Source organism: Paramormyrops kingsleyae, chromosome 18 (assembly GCF_048594095.1).
Source record: "Paramormyrops kingsleyae isolate MSU_618 chromosome 18, PKINGS_0.4, whole genome shotgun sequence".
NCBI lineage: Eukaryota > Metazoa > Chordata > Actinopteri > Osteoglossiformes > Mormyridae > Paramormyrops > Paramormyrops kingsleyae.
In genome coordinates, this window is record NC_132814.1 from 20,511,284 (window position 1) to 20,527,862 (window position 16,579).

Consider the following 16,579-nt stretch of genomic DNA (forward strand, 5'->3'; position numbering starts at 1 on the left):
TTTTAATTTGTCTATTTACGCTGTTGGGCTAGGAGGAATAGCATTTCATTCTTGACTGTATGAAAGTGCATGATAAAATGACCATAAAGGAAATCTTACATTTTAAACAGTACATCATTACGCTTCTAACATTGCAGTGGAGAAGTAAGGGATGGGCTTCCATTGTGGGAGATGTTTCCCTGAAATGTTCATGCTTCTGAGATGGTTGCAGTAAAACTTAAATGAAATAATGAAACAGTTAGTAAAACATTTCTGTATGTTGAAAATGTATAGAGAATAATGGAATAAAATAATTTTGCTGTGGGAACATATAGCAGATTAGACGTATCATGGTTGGAGCAGAAAGAAGGTCAGTAAAGTTAGTGTGGCCTCTGCCAAGGAGAGATTGGAAAACCAGCAGGAACATCTCTGTGGTACCATTCTTGTTTGATGGGAAGCCAGTGCAGCAGAGCTAAAACTGCAGACAACTTCCTCTCTTAAGAACCCTGGAAGCACCGTTCTGGAGCAGCTGGGATTTTCTAGGGGCTCATGAAAGGAGGCCACAGTGAAGTGCATTATCACAGTTACTACATGATAAATTAATCTACGTCCCAAGCAGGAAATGCTGGGATTACAGCAGCACATGGAACAGTGCAGGAGTGCAAAGAAAATTTAGACTTGTGCAATAAAAGCACGTTATGCGTACAGCTCATTCAGCTGAGGATCCCTCCGGAGAAGCTGCCTGAAGTCTCAGTGGCCCTGGAGTCATCAGGTTTAGGGTTAATGTCCCACTGTGTGCTTCCTGCATAGCTTTGAACAGCAGCAGCCCAAAGCCGGACTGTGTGGCCCACATTGGTTTTGAAATACACTCACTGAGAGCTGCTGCTGTAGAGTGAACCTGGAGGCCTTTGAGAGCCACCTGTAAGACCTGGCTTCCTCCCCTGGCTCTGCAGCCTCTGTTCCTGAGTCTGCATGAAGTGAAGCTCTCCCATTAGCCGTGGTGAGGATGCTAATGTGCCTAAAGCAGTTTTCTCAGGTACAGAATAAGATGGATGCTTGACTGAAATAGAGGCTTCTGCATTGTCAGAGGTACCAATCAGTATCTTTTAAGGGTACAATCACTTGTCACTGGGGCTGTAGCCTCAAGGCTCTGCCTCACAGGAGGTCCTGGAGCCGATCTCAGGCAGCACTAGGCTGGGGCACGTCCTGGACAAGATGTCCGTCACAGGACACACACAGACAATGATACACAGAGGGCAATTTAAAATGAACAATTAGCCTAAATGCCTGTCTTAGATATGGGGAGAACTACAAGCATGGAGGTGGAACTCCAAACCCCAGCTAGCTGAGCACTGCTTGGTAGATCAGCAATGGGAAAAAAAGATTAAATTAAATTAATTATATTAAAAGCTGAGGCATGTGCCTGAACTTTAAGGTCTGGGTTAGGGTTATATTATTCAAGAAGATATATTTCAAAATCAAACCTAAATTTCTTCAGTATTTCTTTGGACAATCTATTGCTTAAGATTATTATCTGATTATTCACTAGGTGGCGCTGTTAAGAAGCTAGTACTTTTTGGATGTTTTTTTTTTTGATCGTTTCCCTTTGGCCAGCGAGCTTGTTTTTAAAAATGGATTTAGAGTTGGCAAGTAAAACAACATTTATTAAAGAATACCTGCACCATATGTCTGAATAGAATCCGAAAACCTTGTATTGTTTGGTTATTTAAATGCACTTCAGTAACAATGCGGTTACCACAGCAAAATGGCGAAAAATAACAGTTCCATGACATTTTTTTTTTTACAATTTCAATTAACCTGAATAAGGTCACTCCAGAAAGTTATCATTAATGTAACCAGTCACAGTTTAGGACACATGAGTGCAAAAGTCATGAACTGTGAATTCAACACAATTAAAACCTTAAGGACACTTCTTCTGGTACGTAAATGTGTTCCCAAAACATAATTAAAAAAATCCTACAAAAGTTTAGTCCTTATGTGATTATGTTTATGAGAGGGAGACGCTAGAGAGAATCGGACTGATTAAAATGTGCTGCTGTGACCTTTAACGAATGCGGAAAAGACTGAAATGGACGGGATGCACAAAGTTCTACTGTGCGACCTTTGCTATGCTTCCATTAATTAATGTGAATTTTTTTTCCTAATAAGACTGACCTATTAAAGAACTAAATGGGAACAGTGAGGAACAGGAAATCAGGCATCTACTGAGAATGAGAGTACTGCGTGCTGACTACGGGGTGAAGTCAAAGATCGTTCCCTAGCCTCTCAATCTCGTCCAGGAAAAAGTCCAGGTCCTTCCGGGTGATCTGAGGGGAGATGATCACCATCCGGAAGAAGTTGACTCTTCCCTTCTGTGGCTGGTAGCCCACCATCATGCAGCCTTTGCGCACCATTCGCTCCTTTATGATTGGTGCCACCTAGTGGGGAAAAACTGTTATTGTTACCACCGCACAAATTTTAACCAGGGAAAGGACAGTCTGACTGCGCCAGGAAAAAAATTAATAACAGCTAAATTCAACTGGAATGCCCACTAGTGTTATAAAACAGATATAGTCTAATTATACTGATTATATGAACATGACCTTACAAATAACCAAGCAAGGTTCTTTGAATGCTGGCATCTTGATGGACTCCGGTTTCACTTACACACCTTGGACAGCTTTTCTTGGAATCCTTCGGTGCCTTCGCTGCCCCTCAGGCTGGGGGGGATGAACCAGAAGCAGACGTTCACAAACTGCGGCTGTTTTGGGGGCAGAAAACACAGACGGCCGGTTTCAGCTCTTAATGTGCAGGGTTAAGCGCCAAGGACCCCTTTACATCGCATCACGCCTGCTGCAGATATCGGTGTCGGAGAGCGCCCGAGCATCGACCGTTACCTCATTAACCAGCTGGAAGCCCTCCCTTGTCTTCATCTTCCCCACGAGGTACCTGGAGCATCAGGAGCAAGTGAGAGACACTGTTTACCCTGGTTACCCTTCACCTTACTATCTCAAACAGCTCCATCATCAGTGAGCTTCCATCCAAGATGGTCAAAGATGGATGAGTGTCCCGTGCAGCTGTAACTCCCGCTTTCGATTTTCGATAAGGGTTAGGTTTAGGGTTAGGGTTAGGTAACAGTGGCACTGGCTAAGGAATCGCTTGATGTTTCACCACGGTTTGATGACACCTTTATCCGAGCTCGTCCTGCACCTCCCCCTGCGTACCTGGTGTTCTCGAAGGCCTTGTCCACCCGCTGGCCCAGCCCCCGGCTGCCCACCGCCTTCCACATCAGCCACAGCTTCAAGCAGTCCACCTTGCGCCCACACTGGATGGATTTGTCCCCAGTGTCCAGGCTGACGTCGTAGAACTTGTCTTGCTGGAACAGGTAGGTGGCGTTGGCGCAGTGGCAGCGCTTCAGGAGGTCCTGGAGATGGCAGAGGGTTTAGAAGAGGACGCGGGGCTTGGACCAGGACCCAGGGCCGCTCAAGCAAATACCCCCCCAAGCAGGAAGTCAATGGACTCTTTGATCTGCTGGCTCTGGTTCTTGGATGTAGAACCTTAAGGAATGCTGAGCCCAGACCGGCCCATACCGTGGTGTCCTTCATGAGGAACACAGAGCACTGCAGTCCTGCCATCAGCATCTTGTGGGGGTTCCAGGCCACCGAATCTGCCCTAGGGCCACACAGAGGGCAGGGACTCCGTCACTGAGCCATGGACATTTTCATCAATCCATTACATCCAGTAGTGTGGCAGAATGCTTCAGCAGGTCAGAGCGTACCTCTCGATGCCTTTCAGCAGGTGTTTGTGGGTGCTGGAGAACAGCACACTGCCCCCCCAGGCAGCCTGCAGGACACGGGGAGAAGCTGTGGCACCTGTCCACATTCCTGCAGACATGCCCCCCCCCCCTCACCCCCACCGGCTCAGAAACTCACATCGACATGCAGCCACAGACTATTCCTGGCGCAGATGTCAGCAATGCGGTCCAGTGGGTCAAAGGCTCCCTGTATGGTGGTTCCTGAGGTGGCACTGACCAGTAGGGGCACTGAGCCCTGCAGGGAGACATGGATTAGGGGAGGGGGGGGTGTGGCGTACTGGCAAAAGCTGACCAAAAGGGGGCGCTCACAGAAGCCGCTCAGTGTACTGATGACTGTCAGGAAAATTGATTCAGACAGATTGCATGCTTTTATGAAATATACTAAATAAACGAATGAAAAATTAATCTCAGTCATTGTATATAAACTAAACGGTCACTCTACTCATACAGATCTGTTTGACAGCTGTAACCAATGAGGATTCAGTGTCATTAGGAGACGTCCATCTATATAATATCTTACAAGCTCAAATCACACTCTTTCTGAACCGTAGTACATTAATAACTGTGTTTTCAATGCCAAACGGCCAGTGTCACCTGAGAGAAGGTAAAGCCAAATACAAACATTCACTGATGAAGACATGAAAGAAGCGGCAGGCCTGAGCAGGGCCCATGTTCTCCAGAAGCTTCTAGATAGGATGCTGTTTAGCAACGTGCCTGAGATCTAGCAAGTTCAATTTTGTCTTCTAGGTCATCTGGTATCATGCAGCCCCTGCGGACAGTAAAAGGGGTAGAGAGAGACAGAGCAAGAGGTTATCCAGGATCAGATATCTGGGGCTTCAGTACAGGATGATAGGGGATGAGGGACCGTACCGTTCATCCACCTTCACAGTGAAGATGTTCTCCAGGCCAATTCCTTGGAAGGAGGCCGCTTTGCACACAGAATAGTGGCTCTGAAGGGAACAGGACAGCAGGCTGATGTCATGTGGAGACATCTTTCTCAGGTGAGATACTGACACGTTCAGGTGCACAGCATCAGTCAGAAGAGTCAGAACATCTCGGCATGGATCTTATCATCTAAAGGCTGACCTCATGGCGCCGTGTTTCACGGTTTCTGCATGTTTATAGTCAGACTGATGTCAGACGGGCTTTCGCTTAGGATTCACCTCCTGCGACGTGAAGATGGCCAGGCGTGGCAAGGCCCACATGCCCTGCACCTTGACCTGCGGGAACGCCCGGTACCGCGCCACATTCATGGCGTACATGTTGGACATGGAGCCGCCGGGGCAGAAGATGCCGTCACCGTCCGGCCAGCCCACCATGTGGCGCAGCTTGGACAGGACCTCATTCTCCATGAGCACGAAGACGGGGGCTACCTCGTAGGTGTACCTGACGGAAGGCCGGGAGAGGAGCTAAGGTCACCATGTTGCATGGGTGATACGTTAATCACGACCCATGAATGAGTAACAGAAATTACAGCCCTGCTATACTAACCCTTGTTTTGACACTTTATTGGTCTCCATGGCTAAATTCTCTTTTCACCTACTCCATCTTTCTCTCCATGAAACAGACACATATCTAGGTGAGAATAAGCTTGGCAGTGAAGGGCAGCCACCTGCAGTTGAGCTGGGAGTTAAGGGCCTTGCCCAAGGGCCTACAGACATGTGGCTTTTCTGCCGAAGCGAGATACAAGCCGGTGACCATCCAGTTACATACACAGAGCCTCAGCCTGCTTTGCCACATGCTGCCCCCAAAACTCCATCATTAACCTTGGAGGGGAGACAGTTAAGCTTTTTGGTCACGTGGAGAGGGTCTTGTTTTATGCTTTATCCGTTTCCACGTCAAGGCAAAGCTCAGGCTGGCAGACACTTCAGCCACAGCGCCACCCGGTGACACTTACTGGCTGGTGTTGAGGGACTCTGTGAGGAAGCGTCCGGCCAGCGAGTGGTAGTCCGTGCCTGAAAACAGCTGGTTGAAGAAGTACGGGTGACCTAGGAATCAGATGGCATACTCACACTTGGCCCAGCTGCCTCAGGCACGATTGTCCTCCCTCCCATCCCATCCCATCGCACTTAACATTCCAGGCCCGAGCGTGCGTTCAGCATCACTGTGCGATTTTGTGTGATGAAGGAAACGTAGGAAGAAAAGTGCTATCGCAGGACAGAATGGAGTTCATGATTAACGTCCTCATTTGTGGTTTATTTTGAGTTGTTTTTGGGTGCCATGACACATGACCGTGTACTAGATAAACCGTGTTGCACGTATAAGACAATAGTCCCATTTTTTTTGTCTGTTGCACCCAGCTGTTCCTTGATACTCTAGTCGGACCAAATTTCGAGCAAATATTGCACCCCTGCCATAGACCAAAGTGATCCCTTTCTTGCAATGTTTGTAAAATATTTGTCCCTACCTGATCCGTTCCTTCCAGGTCCCGTCCCCGTATACTGTACATGTGCGCATGTGTGTCACAGTTGCGTCATTGACCTCCTGCCAGTCTTCTGTTCTCTGGCAGTTAGCGGTCACACAAGATGTATACCCGAGTCCAGCTGAACTATGCCCAGGCCTACCTCTTAAAGTGGGCCAGGCACAGTATGCAGCGATCGAACTAGTCAAATTAACTGGAATTCAGGGGTCAAACCTGCTCAGGCAGAACGTGAGTTGCCTAATATGAGTACACCCAGAGAATCGCCATGAACGTCGCGAGCAGTCCACATCCCGCGAGCGTCACACACGAGCAACCACCGTCTGGTGGAACCTTACAGGTCTTGACGCTGTATCTGGCCACGTCTTGGACGCGCTTTAGCAGCTGCTGCTGGTTCTCCCCCCCCTCCCGCAGCTCCAGGTCCAGCAGAGCCGACAGCTCCGCAGGGTCCTGCCACTCGCAGACCTGCAGGGACCGCCGGAAACGGGGCTCAGAGATGCCTCCGGAAACACAAACAGTGCACCGAGCACCAACACGACGGAACCAGTGAGAAAAGTCAAGCGAACAGACGGCCAAGGGAGGGAGTCCAATACCTTCTCCTGCACATTGGTCCCTTTGCGCAGAACCTCCTCCAGGATCACGTTGAAGGCCTCCTTCAGGAAACTCTGGCCGTCGCCCTGCTCCTCCAGACTTGTAGTCAGGGGGTGCCCGTTCTGGAGACCCATCGCCCTCTTCAGGGTCTCCACTGTGGAGACAGACACAGCTTTTGGGATGGCTCACACCATCTGAATGAACACAGAGCTCCATGAGACAATGGAATATGATCATGTTTACTCTGGTTATTGATTCCCAGTTAGAGGAAATCGCGTGAGTCTCATATTGTTATAAAACGACTGTCATCACTTTCAACATGAATTTACTGCGTGATGCTACCAGCCTGGCCTCCTTCTTTATTTTGGACTGATGCTGCTGAACCATATCCAGCAGGCCACCACATCAGTGCCTCCTACTGGTCTGACTGGTCTGCAGGCTGAGGCACATCCTGCACCTTGACCTGAGCTGTCCATTTCAGCTCTGCAGCCGCTCTGATCCGAATCAGTGCCTGTCATTTGCCGATAGTGTGTGTGTGACTGCCATGCAGTGGACTGGCATCCCATCCAGGGTGTCCCCCTGCCTCGTGCCCTGTGATGGACTGGCATCCCATACAGGGTGTCCCCCTGCCCGGTACCGCGTTCTCACCGGGAATGGTGCAGGCTCACTGGTTAAGTGGTTATGGAAGATGGACAGATGAATAACTATTAATAACTAGTGACAATTCCTTAGATTACAAAAACAGTATTTGTCCCATATTTAATCATGGCTTGGGGTAAATTGTAAATTCTTCTGACCAGGGGTTCCCTTGGGCAAAAAGGCAGGTTTAGTCCTCTGTGTGTGCCTGGCACAGCCTGCTTCCTGCCATATTTCAGCCAATTAGAGGAAATATCCAAATTATTATATTATGATCTATTGCATATGAGATGGGGAACTAACTCATTTATGGGACAATTTTCTCATTTGATTTATATCACAAGTACTATAAGGCAAAATAAATGTATCCAGTTCTTGGTCAAAGATAATGATGATAATAACAATAATAATATTTATTAATTATTAATAAGAAGAAGAATTATTATTATTAATAAGAATAATTATTATTAATCATAAGAATAATTATTATTATTTCAATAGACCTACTATACAGAAAGTCAATCGAATGCATGATACATAGTGTTATTTCACGCTTACATAGACCGCGTACATAGAAACGCAAACATAATTAGTGATGGCCTGTAATTGCCATGTGCTTTGCCTGCGGTCGTGGAAACGGCTGGTATATTTCCATTAGGCTCCCTTTGCCAGCTCTACAGATAAGGAAAGTTCGCTTGGTTCAAGTAAAAATGTCGCGTTAATGCTGTCGCTCTTGACCTTTGCATCTATCCATGTTCGATCTATAATCATCCTTTTTTAGCAGTGTCCTCAAGAGGCTGCCGTTCTTTCCCAAGAAGTACAGAGAAATATTTAGAAGCTTGTGTGACAGAAAATACATGTTTCAAAATGTGGGTGTATCATGTTAAATGACAAGCTAATGTGCATACGAGCATAGGAGTAAAGTTGACATTCTTTCAAGTTTTCATTCATATAAACATTTATAATTATCATATCAGTTTCTACTGCAGATAAACACAGATGCCTGACAGTAAGTGTGGCCACACGGGTATGTACTTTACCTTCACATTCCCCGTTCTGGGGGCTGCAGACCGGTCCGTTCATGCTGAGATACAGACAGAGGCTCAGATTCAGCTCAGGGGACTGACCAGATGCGACACGATCCCTGTATTAAGAAAACTGCAAACCAATAAACGAGCGGAGCGGAGCGTGTCCATGCATGCACCTCCTCAGTTGGACCCGGTCCACACGTTTCGATAAGGGAATAAGGCACGAGACTGTAGGATATGTTGCGCTCCCCCCCAAAAAAGAAAAAACTTCAGTCCACGTGATAAATGTTTGCTCTCTGCGTTATTCTATCTCTTCATGCAAGCGGATCAGTTTGCATCTTCAATTTTGCATATCCGACATCACCATATCACCACAGCCAGCTGATACGTTTTAGATGATGAAGGGCGAAACAATGGTCAGTACTTGGTGTGATGCTATTTTGGAGATAATGCAAGAGTGTTGGTGGTCCTACATGGGCCGGTCAGCTCCGACATTACCCGGGTTACACTATCCGAGACGGGCGGTCCAGTTTCATTTACAGTCCAAAATCATTTATAGTCCGCTTCTGCCCCGAGTGTTCGGTTATTTTTATCGCACCCCACCGCCATCGTGTACATTACACAGTGTATTTCTGGTTAGAAAGCCAAAGGCAATTTGTTCCTTAAACATTAATTCAATGGGTTATTAAACGTATGCAGATAACGAACAAAATCACTCGACCAGAGGCGGCGTTCAGATTTTATCACAGTGTATCAAAAAAATCTAACAAATAAATGCATTTTTGAACATTATCATTATTATAACGCATGAAATGTGAACGGAAAGTATTGCTGCCTTACTGAAGTACGGTGACTCGGGGTTTATTTTGTGCATGTTCCCTTTATGTGTAAAGCAACGTATAGCGCGCCTTTTTCAGGGGCGGATCTAAGTAAATACGTAGTAAATACGTAAGCGACCCCCACATCAAAATAATAACATCGAAATATGGATTATTTTCTTTTTTAAGCGGAACCACAGGAGAGCCATGGTGCGGCGCGGCCACCAACATAAACAGCCTAGAAGGAGCCCCCACGTACACTACAGTTAAAAATGTATGCAGGCGCCCTTTGGCATCAGTAAAGTCCATCATAATCTTAAGCATGATTTTTTTTTTGTTAAATTATTCAATGGAGCATTTCTCACGAATACGCGTTTCGTTTTTTTAAATGCAAAAAATCTGTCGACTGATTCAAATAACGGGCGTTATTTCAACGTGAATTTCAATACGCAAAATATCCTAGTGATGGCAGGTAAGGAGCTGCTTTAATATACAGTATGTTAAGCTTCAGAAATAAGTTGAGTTTATCACCTCCGGCCATCTCAAACTTGATATGCGGCTGGAGAAGATAACAGATTTTTTTATTATTATTAATTGAGCAAAAACTAATCACTGGAAGTAAGTAGCTTTAATGTCTTCTGCATCTTGGCTGCAAAACTGCCTTTTTATGAATTATTGATTGGCTGGGGAGATGTCCAACATTACGTTGTGTTGAGTTATTGAGAAACGCATTATTTCTGTTTCATAATACTGCAGACAAGCACATTAATGCAGCACTGGACTGTTACCAGCAATGTGGGGGTGGGGGGGCTTTATATGTTTTGGTGAACAGACACATGAAACTGAACAGCCCAGCCAGGCAGGGGGCCTTTCCCAGCCGAACACCTTCAACGTGGAAGAGCTATACATTCCTGCTGATAAAACATCTATTTAAAGGAGTCGGCAGACAAGCAAATATCTAAATGTTACCATAAAGCAGGATAAGACTGTCACTGGTTAACTTAGAGCCTTATCAATTACTGTATGTACAAAATGGGCTTCATGGCTCAGGTCCATTGCTGGTTATAGGGGCGGGTAACCTTCCCAATGTGATGGGGACGGGACCCCATCTTTCCTCCACAAACACCATGAGGCTGGAGGTTTTAAAACTCCGCGCAAAAACTGCAGATGACCAATCCCAGAGCAGAAGAGCAGACATCATCACAGTGAAGCTGCCGATCTCTGTTCATTGCCGTCAGAGTGGACAATGAAGGAGTGTCACTTATGTGGGACTCCTGGGCCATGCTCTCGCATGAAGGCAGACCTTCTGGTGTGGACAGGTGAGAAGAAACCTCAAGACATCAAAAACAAGGGATCTCATCTATGGCTCCCTGTCTCCTCAAAAGCATGAGGAGAGTATCTGGTCGTCTTTGTGACTCTGCTGAAGTGACTCTGTGCAGGGTGACTCTTTGCGGGGTGATCATCAGCTCTTAGGTCTACATGCATGCTGAACCCCTGCCGACTTTAGCCAGACATGGCCGGGGGGAGGGGGAGGAGAGATGCACGGCAGTTGTACAAAGCCCGCCCCCCTCAGAAACTGATGACTCAAAGGTACAAGGGTGAACAAGGGTGAACAAGGGTGAAAACACATCAGGGTGAAATAACGTGATACTTGCCGAGAGGAGAAAGGTTAGGCGCAAACAGATAACAGCCCCCCAACCACCTCACACGTCACATTTTTTTCAAACATTTATTTTTTTTACAAGAATTTTTCTTAGGAAGAGTTTAAATATTAAGTATAAAATTAACTACACAGAAAAAAGACGGGAATGCATATTCACATAACGCAATACACTTTTTGCCCCCCCCAACCTGAGACACATTATTTGATTTTTTTTGTACAAAATACACCAGCACTGTTTGAGTTACAACAGCACTTTATGTAATAACCACAAGTTAACTTGCCCCTTGACACTGTACTTTTCCACAACCTATAACTTCAGAATACAGCCATTCACTTATGTGGAAAAAAACCAGAAAGTCTGCAATAATGGAATGTTCTAGAAAAGGGGAGTCTCTGTGTAAAGTGCCGACTTTCGGGGGCTGCACCTCACCGCCTGATGCGATCCCTCGACCGCCCTGCGGCCACTGAGGATGAGGCCATGGCTTCCTGCCTTCAAAGAAACATATCCAGTAAACCTGGCAACAAACTAAACAACAATGATGGACTGGAGTTCTCATTATTACCATACTATCATATAGATTATCATGTTTTTATGGCAGGTAATCACAAGCCTTGTGTCAACAGATGCTACAAAGTAATAAAAACATTTCTGTTTCACTTTCAGGAAGCCAAGTGGCTTTGCTCTTCCTTCAGTCTCTCCCAGTTGGCTCTTTTTACTGATTTTAATCAGCGTCAGCTGGACTTCATTACCTAAACAAACACTGGCCACATTTTTTTTTACGTATGGATTTTCTGAAAATGGTGTATAGTGTGTGTGTGTGTGTTTAGGGGGGGGGGGGTCATGGATCACATCTGGGGACCAAAATGTCCCCAAAATGTGGTAAAACCTGAAACTTCCTTACTTTTGGGGACATTTTCCAGGTCGCCGTTTGGATAACATCAATTTTATAAAAATCTGTAAGTGCAATCAAAAAAGTAAAAATGCCAAAAGTCTTGTATTTTGTTTGGTTAAACTTAGAGCTGGGCAAGGGTTAAGGTTGTCCTGACTGGGATTAAGGTTTTCCCCATAGAAATGAATAGAAGGTCCCCAATTAGATAAATACATGTATGTATTGGGGCAGCATGTGGCTCAGTGGGCTAAGCCTGTGTAATCACAAGGTTGCTAGTTCAAACCCAGCCTCAGCAGGTTTGCAGGTCTTTGAGCAAACAATGGTGAACTGGAGTTCAAACCCAGCCTCAGCAGGCCCCTTAACCCCTGGGTGCCGCTACAGGTGGCTGCCCTTTTTGGACAAGTTGAGGGAGGTATAAAGACAATTTCATATCAATCAATAAAGTATCAATTATTATATATGTGTAAGAGGAAGATGTAGAGGACAGGAAGAAATGGAAACATGATCCACTGTGGTGTAACAGGAACAGCCAAATTAAAAAGTTTTTCTGAAAATGATTCATAAAGAAAATTAAAAATTATCTTAATTTCCTTGACAAATCATATGATTATTGACCTTTACATTATGAAAAGCATGCAACTTCTCTGGCCGGGACACCTTGAGCTGTAACATTCCACGGGGACCATAGTCATGCGGAGTGCTTGCACAGATTTATGGATCTTTCTGGAAATTTGGAAAATAAAAGTGCCCATAAACCATATCGTCCTTGTCATCCAATGATACCGATTGCAAAAACGTGTAGTAATGCTGACAGAATATTTTGTTTTGTATAAAAGGAATGTAAACAAAACGGTATTGCTAATTGCCCATTTAACAGGCTCGCTACATCAATCAAAGATGCACGTGTAGTTTCAGCATATTTATCCGGGCTACGAGAGGACATCCAGGCTCTCGGGCGGCAGGCTGATGTTACTCTGCGACAGCACGCGATGCAGGTGTGCAGCCGTCGCCTGTCGGCCTTCTCGCATGCGCCATTTATACAGCATGGCAAACACGCGGTCCACATGGCAGCGCTTGTCCTCTTCCACCTGGTCCAGCTGCACGTTGGACAGGCCAAGAGCCAGGATGCCCAGCTGCTTCCAGGAGTGGCCCACATACTGCGCCAGCAGCATCAGCTGTCTCTCTGTCACCAGCTCCTCCCCTACACAGCCAAAATGACCAATCACACGTCAGCTCGCTATCGCCTTCCGTAATGCATAACACCTCTAGGTTACCATAACATTTGTAGTAAAATGCGTTATTGCAAATTTGATCTGGTTTATCTAGCACGTTAATACAAAGTTCACACATATCAGAGGAGCGTGTTAAGGCTTATTAATATTTCCGCATAGAATCTACACCATCGGCAGATGCATATCACATAGCTTATGCTGTAGCCTGACGCGCACCTCCCCGGAAACGTAACTACAGGCGTTCCACGTTAAGGAAATATTAAATTATAGACATAACTTTAAATACTGAGCACGAGTAACATTTTTAACTAGGCAGGTCCTGGGTGGTTTTGTTTAGGGTTCAGTGTGAACTAAGGTTAAGACCATATTCGTTTAAAAAGACCTAGTAAAACCTCTAAGATTTGTGGTATACTTTTGGTGTAGACCACTAATGGAAATGAACCATGAAGCACAGTTGGCTAGTGTTGCCGGAAGCTTCCTGATGTACCGCTGATGAACGGCAAAACCTCATGTTATTTTTGCACAGAAAAGAGCTCATTACTGGGGTATGATCAATAAATCTGCGCACCAGACTAGTTTTGTGTTTTAATCCATTAGTCTCACTAGGAGTCCTACAGCCAATGAACTGGAATCTGTTGAGATTTTAAATGTACATTTAGCAGACAAAGGCACTTTTACAAAGTACAGACATTCCCCAGGTTATAATGGGTTTACGATCCGATTAACCTATCATAAGGCGAAAATATTGTAAGGCATTTTAATACAGTACACCTAACCTAACAAGCCTAGCCATTAAAATGCTTAGAACATTTACATTAGCCTACAATTGAGCAAAGTCTTAACACAAAGTCCATTTTATAATAAAGTGTTGAATCTCTCATGTAATTTATTGGGTAATGTACTGAAAATGAAAAACACAATGGAATTGGAATACCAATCAGAAAGTCAAAATATCATAACATGGACCATCATAACCAAGGGAACGCCTGTATATGAATTATGTAGCTGAAAAATATTATGAGTTAAAAAAACAAAGCTATTGAGAAGGTAGAAACCTTGTGAGGAAGACCTTCATGCGGCCGTCCGACACCCCCGGGGGCACTTACGCTTAAGTTTTTCGTTGGGCACATTTTCTTCACATTCCTCATTTCTTCTTTTGCTCTTTCTGGGTCCTGGACCAGAGACATGCAGAACGTCAGAGCACCACCATCAGCCATGAAGAGCTCCAGAGGACGCCGAGTGACCGGGGGGGGGGCTCCTACCTCTGGGGTTCTTCCGGAGATTCCTGAGGATCGTTAGCTTTGGGAACGTCTCCAGCATGTCCGGCTCCCTCAGAATCTTCAACATCTGCCTGCTGGAAGCTTCTCCCTTCTGGATCACACAGTCCAGCACCTCACACACCTTCTCAGATGGGTCATTCATGGCTTTGATGCTGTTATACTTCCTCATGTTGAGCAGGCCGCAGGAATGAGCATGTTGCAGCAGATAGTCAGAGTCTGCACTCAGAATGTCGATCAGCTTGGTCTTCAACTGTTGCAACGGCACACTGCCCTCTGCTGGCTGCCCTTCCATGTCTATCGAGCACATTCACACAAAGTACAGCGTATGGTTCACTTCTATTCTTACATTTCTACACAGCAGTCGAAAATGACCTCAACTGTAAAAATGATTTCAATGACGCTTTATTGCTCCCCACTGGCAAAATCCCTTTTCGCCTACCCCATCATGCTCTCAATGACACACATGTAGGCGGCAGTGTGTGGCTCAATGGGCTAAGCCTGTGTGCCTGTAATCAGAAGGTCGCATGTCTGTGGGTCCTTGAGCAAGGCCCTTAACCCCCAGCTCCCTGGGTGCCCCAACAGGTGGCTGCCCTTAGCAGACAACTTACTCTACAAAGAGCAAGTTGGAGGAGTTGTAAAGTCCATATAGATGAATAAAGAATCAATTATTATTATTAAGCTTGGCAGCGAAGGGCAGCCACCTGCAGCAGTGCCCATGGAGCTGGGGGGGCTTAAGGGTTTTACTCAAGGGCCCACAGACATGTGGCATTCTGCTGTAACCAGGCTTGAAGTGGTTCAGCCTGCTGAACCACACACTGCACTCCCAAGAAAAGGGGAGCCTGGATGATACAGCTGCCCACTCAGCCCCTTAAGCCATGGGGCAGGCAATAAGGGTAACCAAGAGAAGAGCCACCTACTCAGTCCATTACGCCAAAAATTAATCAAAATTATTAATTTAAAAAAATATTTAAAATTAGACCTGCTAAATGTACATGCTTTGCATGCTAAGTGAACTGAATTAGCAAAAACGTACAAAAAATAAGTCGAGACATTGAACTCACATCACTAATACTTTTTACCAACCTACGGCATATATTTTTTGTAGATTTGATACATATTCATATTAATGGTGTACAACAAATTATATCGATATATTATTTTATACCAAAATATACAACAAATTATTTTACATCGTAACACAGTGGTTCAATAATATTGTTACAGAACAATAAAATATCTGAACAATTAATTATGCTGTACATGCTTCACGTAGGATTTTTACCCCGTTTTGCCAAGGAAAATATATTTAACTTCTGTAGCGTTACGGGTGCACTTCAAAGTACCTTTAAGTGCGCGCGGCTCGCAGGATTAAACGCCTGTACTATGAGGTCAGGTGCGGGCGAGCAACCCGATTAACCCCCAATTAAAACCCGACATACCGGATAAGCGAATACGTGAAATAACCAGTGCTCTACTTTCAAATTATAATAAACTATTATAAACCATAAATCCAGCAAGAAGAGCCGTTTACCTCTCATCTGTCTTTTTCTATGGTTTTTCTGAAACAATAAATAAGGAAATAAAAATCACCTACAAGAACAACTCCGTACGTTAAGGGCGTGTGAGTACGCGCTACTGCCCCCTAATGCTTCGGAGTTCAAACATTTTCTAACCTTTTATGCAATATCACGTGACCGATGACGTCCGATTCGTCCTGCGGTGTCATAGGTTCGGATCCTGTCGGCTTCATAAAAGCGAGATGAAACCTTTGGGCATCATGGGGTTCTTTTGCGGTTGGTGAGACTGATTGTTATACATTGTTTTACATTGTTATACATTGTTGCATTACATAGAACACCGCATTCTATTCATTATGGAAAGTGGCGATCCTTGGATGTTTTGGAACATTTTGAGCTATGTCCCATTAAGGTGAATGAATATTCATATATAAAATACGACTACTACTACTAATAATTATTATTATATTATTATTAATATTATTAGTTCCATTGTTGGTTATTTGAGCCAGTTCTCGTCTGCCATGTGGCAATCTGGGTTTCGTTTCACTTGCTGTAAATCTCCATGAATGCTTAGCTGCTGCTTAATGGAGTATAACTGATATTATTGTAGACAGAGCAGGCATTTAAATCAATCCAGTGTCATTGAATGTACAGTTTATTTGGTCAAGTCAGTCAATCAAACATAAGTCATTGAGACCAGGGGTGGTTT

The 16,579-nt window shown here is 45.0% G+C and overlaps 2 protein-coding genes across 6 annotated transcripts; both read right to left on the reverse strand.

Moving 5' to 3' along the window:
* Window positions 1-1,622: 1,622 nt before the first annotated feature.
* LOC111837128 (cysteine sulfinic acid decarboxylase-like) lies at window positions 1,623-9,399 on the reverse strand. 3 transcript variants are annotated; one of them, XM_023798967.2, is made up of 15 exons: window positions 9,308-9,399; window positions 8,480-8,523; window positions 6,806-6,957; window positions 6,551-6,677; window positions 5,691-5,781; window positions 4,957-5,179; window positions 4,664-4,743; window positions 4,508-4,562; window positions 3,912-4,028; window positions 3,758-3,822; window positions 3,570-3,651; window positions 3,204-3,403; window positions 2,877-2,928; window positions 2,651-2,740; window positions 1,623-2,417 (listed from the first exon to the last, which is right to left on the reverse strand). In XM_023798967.2, exons 2-15 carry the CDS (start codon window positions 8,520-8,522, stop codon window positions 2,244-2,246), a joined length of 1,551 nt encoding a protein of 516 aa, XP_023654735.2. In that variant the 5' UTR covers window position 8,523; window positions 9,308-9,399; the 3' UTR covers window positions 1,623-2,243. The 3 variants fall into 3 exon arrangements, with proteins under 3 accessions (XP_023654735.2, XP_023654736.2, XP_023654734.2); XM_023798968.2 differs by lacking the exon at window positions 9,308-9,399 and adding an exon at window positions 8,644-9,045; XM_023798966.2 differs by lacking the exon at window positions 9,308-9,399 and having other exon boundaries at window positions 8,480-8,637.
* A 1,784-nt stretch (window positions 9,400-11,183) lies between these two features.
* Window positions 11,184-15,978, reverse strand: LOC111837129 (uncharacterized). Of its 3 annotated transcripts, none has more exons than XM_023798969.2 (4): window positions 15,882-15,978; window positions 14,333-14,644; window positions 14,177-14,242; window positions 11,184-13,039 (listed from the first exon to the last, which is right to left on the reverse strand). In XM_023798969.2, exons 1-4 carry the CDS (start codon window positions 15,886-15,888, stop codon window positions 12,768-12,770), a joined length of 657 nt encoding a protein of 218 aa, XP_023654737.2. In that variant the 5' UTR covers window positions 15,889-15,978; the 3' UTR covers window positions 11,184-12,767. The 3 variants fall into 3 exon arrangements, with proteins under 3 accessions (XP_023654737.2, XP_023654738.2, XP_023654739.2); XM_023798970.2 differs by lacking the exon at window positions 15,882-15,978 and adding an exon at window positions 15,694-15,836; XM_023798971.2 differs by lacking the exon at window positions 15,882-15,978 and adding an exon at window positions 15,633-15,710.
* Between the last annotated feature and the right edge of the window lie 601 nt (window positions 15,979-16,579).

What these genes read in the sequence shown, in the direction of transcription:
- LOC111837128 (XM_023798967.2), bottom strand. Translation starts at nt 8,522, where the DNA reads ATGAACGGACCGGTCTGCAGCCCCCAGAACGGGGAATGTGAAG. An exon ending in CAGATACAGCGTCAAGACCT is followed by an intron (nt 5,782 to 6,550) that starts GTAAGGTTCCAC and finishes TCTGATTCCTAG; the next exon opens with GTCACCCGTACTTCTTCAAC. An exon ending in AAGGCCTTCGAGAACACCAG is followed by an intron (nt 2,929 to 3,203) that starts GTACGCAGGGGG and finishes CTGATGCTCCAG; the next exon opens with GTACCTCGTGGGGAAGATGA.
- LOC111837129 (XM_023798969.2), bottom strand. An exon ending in TCTCCGGAAGAACCCCAGAG is followed by an intron (nt 14,243 to 14,332) that starts GTAGGAGCCCCC and finishes TCTCTGGTCCAG; the next exon opens with GACCCAGAAAGAGCAAAAGA. An exon ending in GCCCAACGAAAAACTTAAGC is followed by an intron (nt 13,040 to 14,176) that starts GTAAGTGCCCCC and finishes TTGGCTGTGTAG; the next exon opens with GGGAGGAGCTGGTGACAGAG.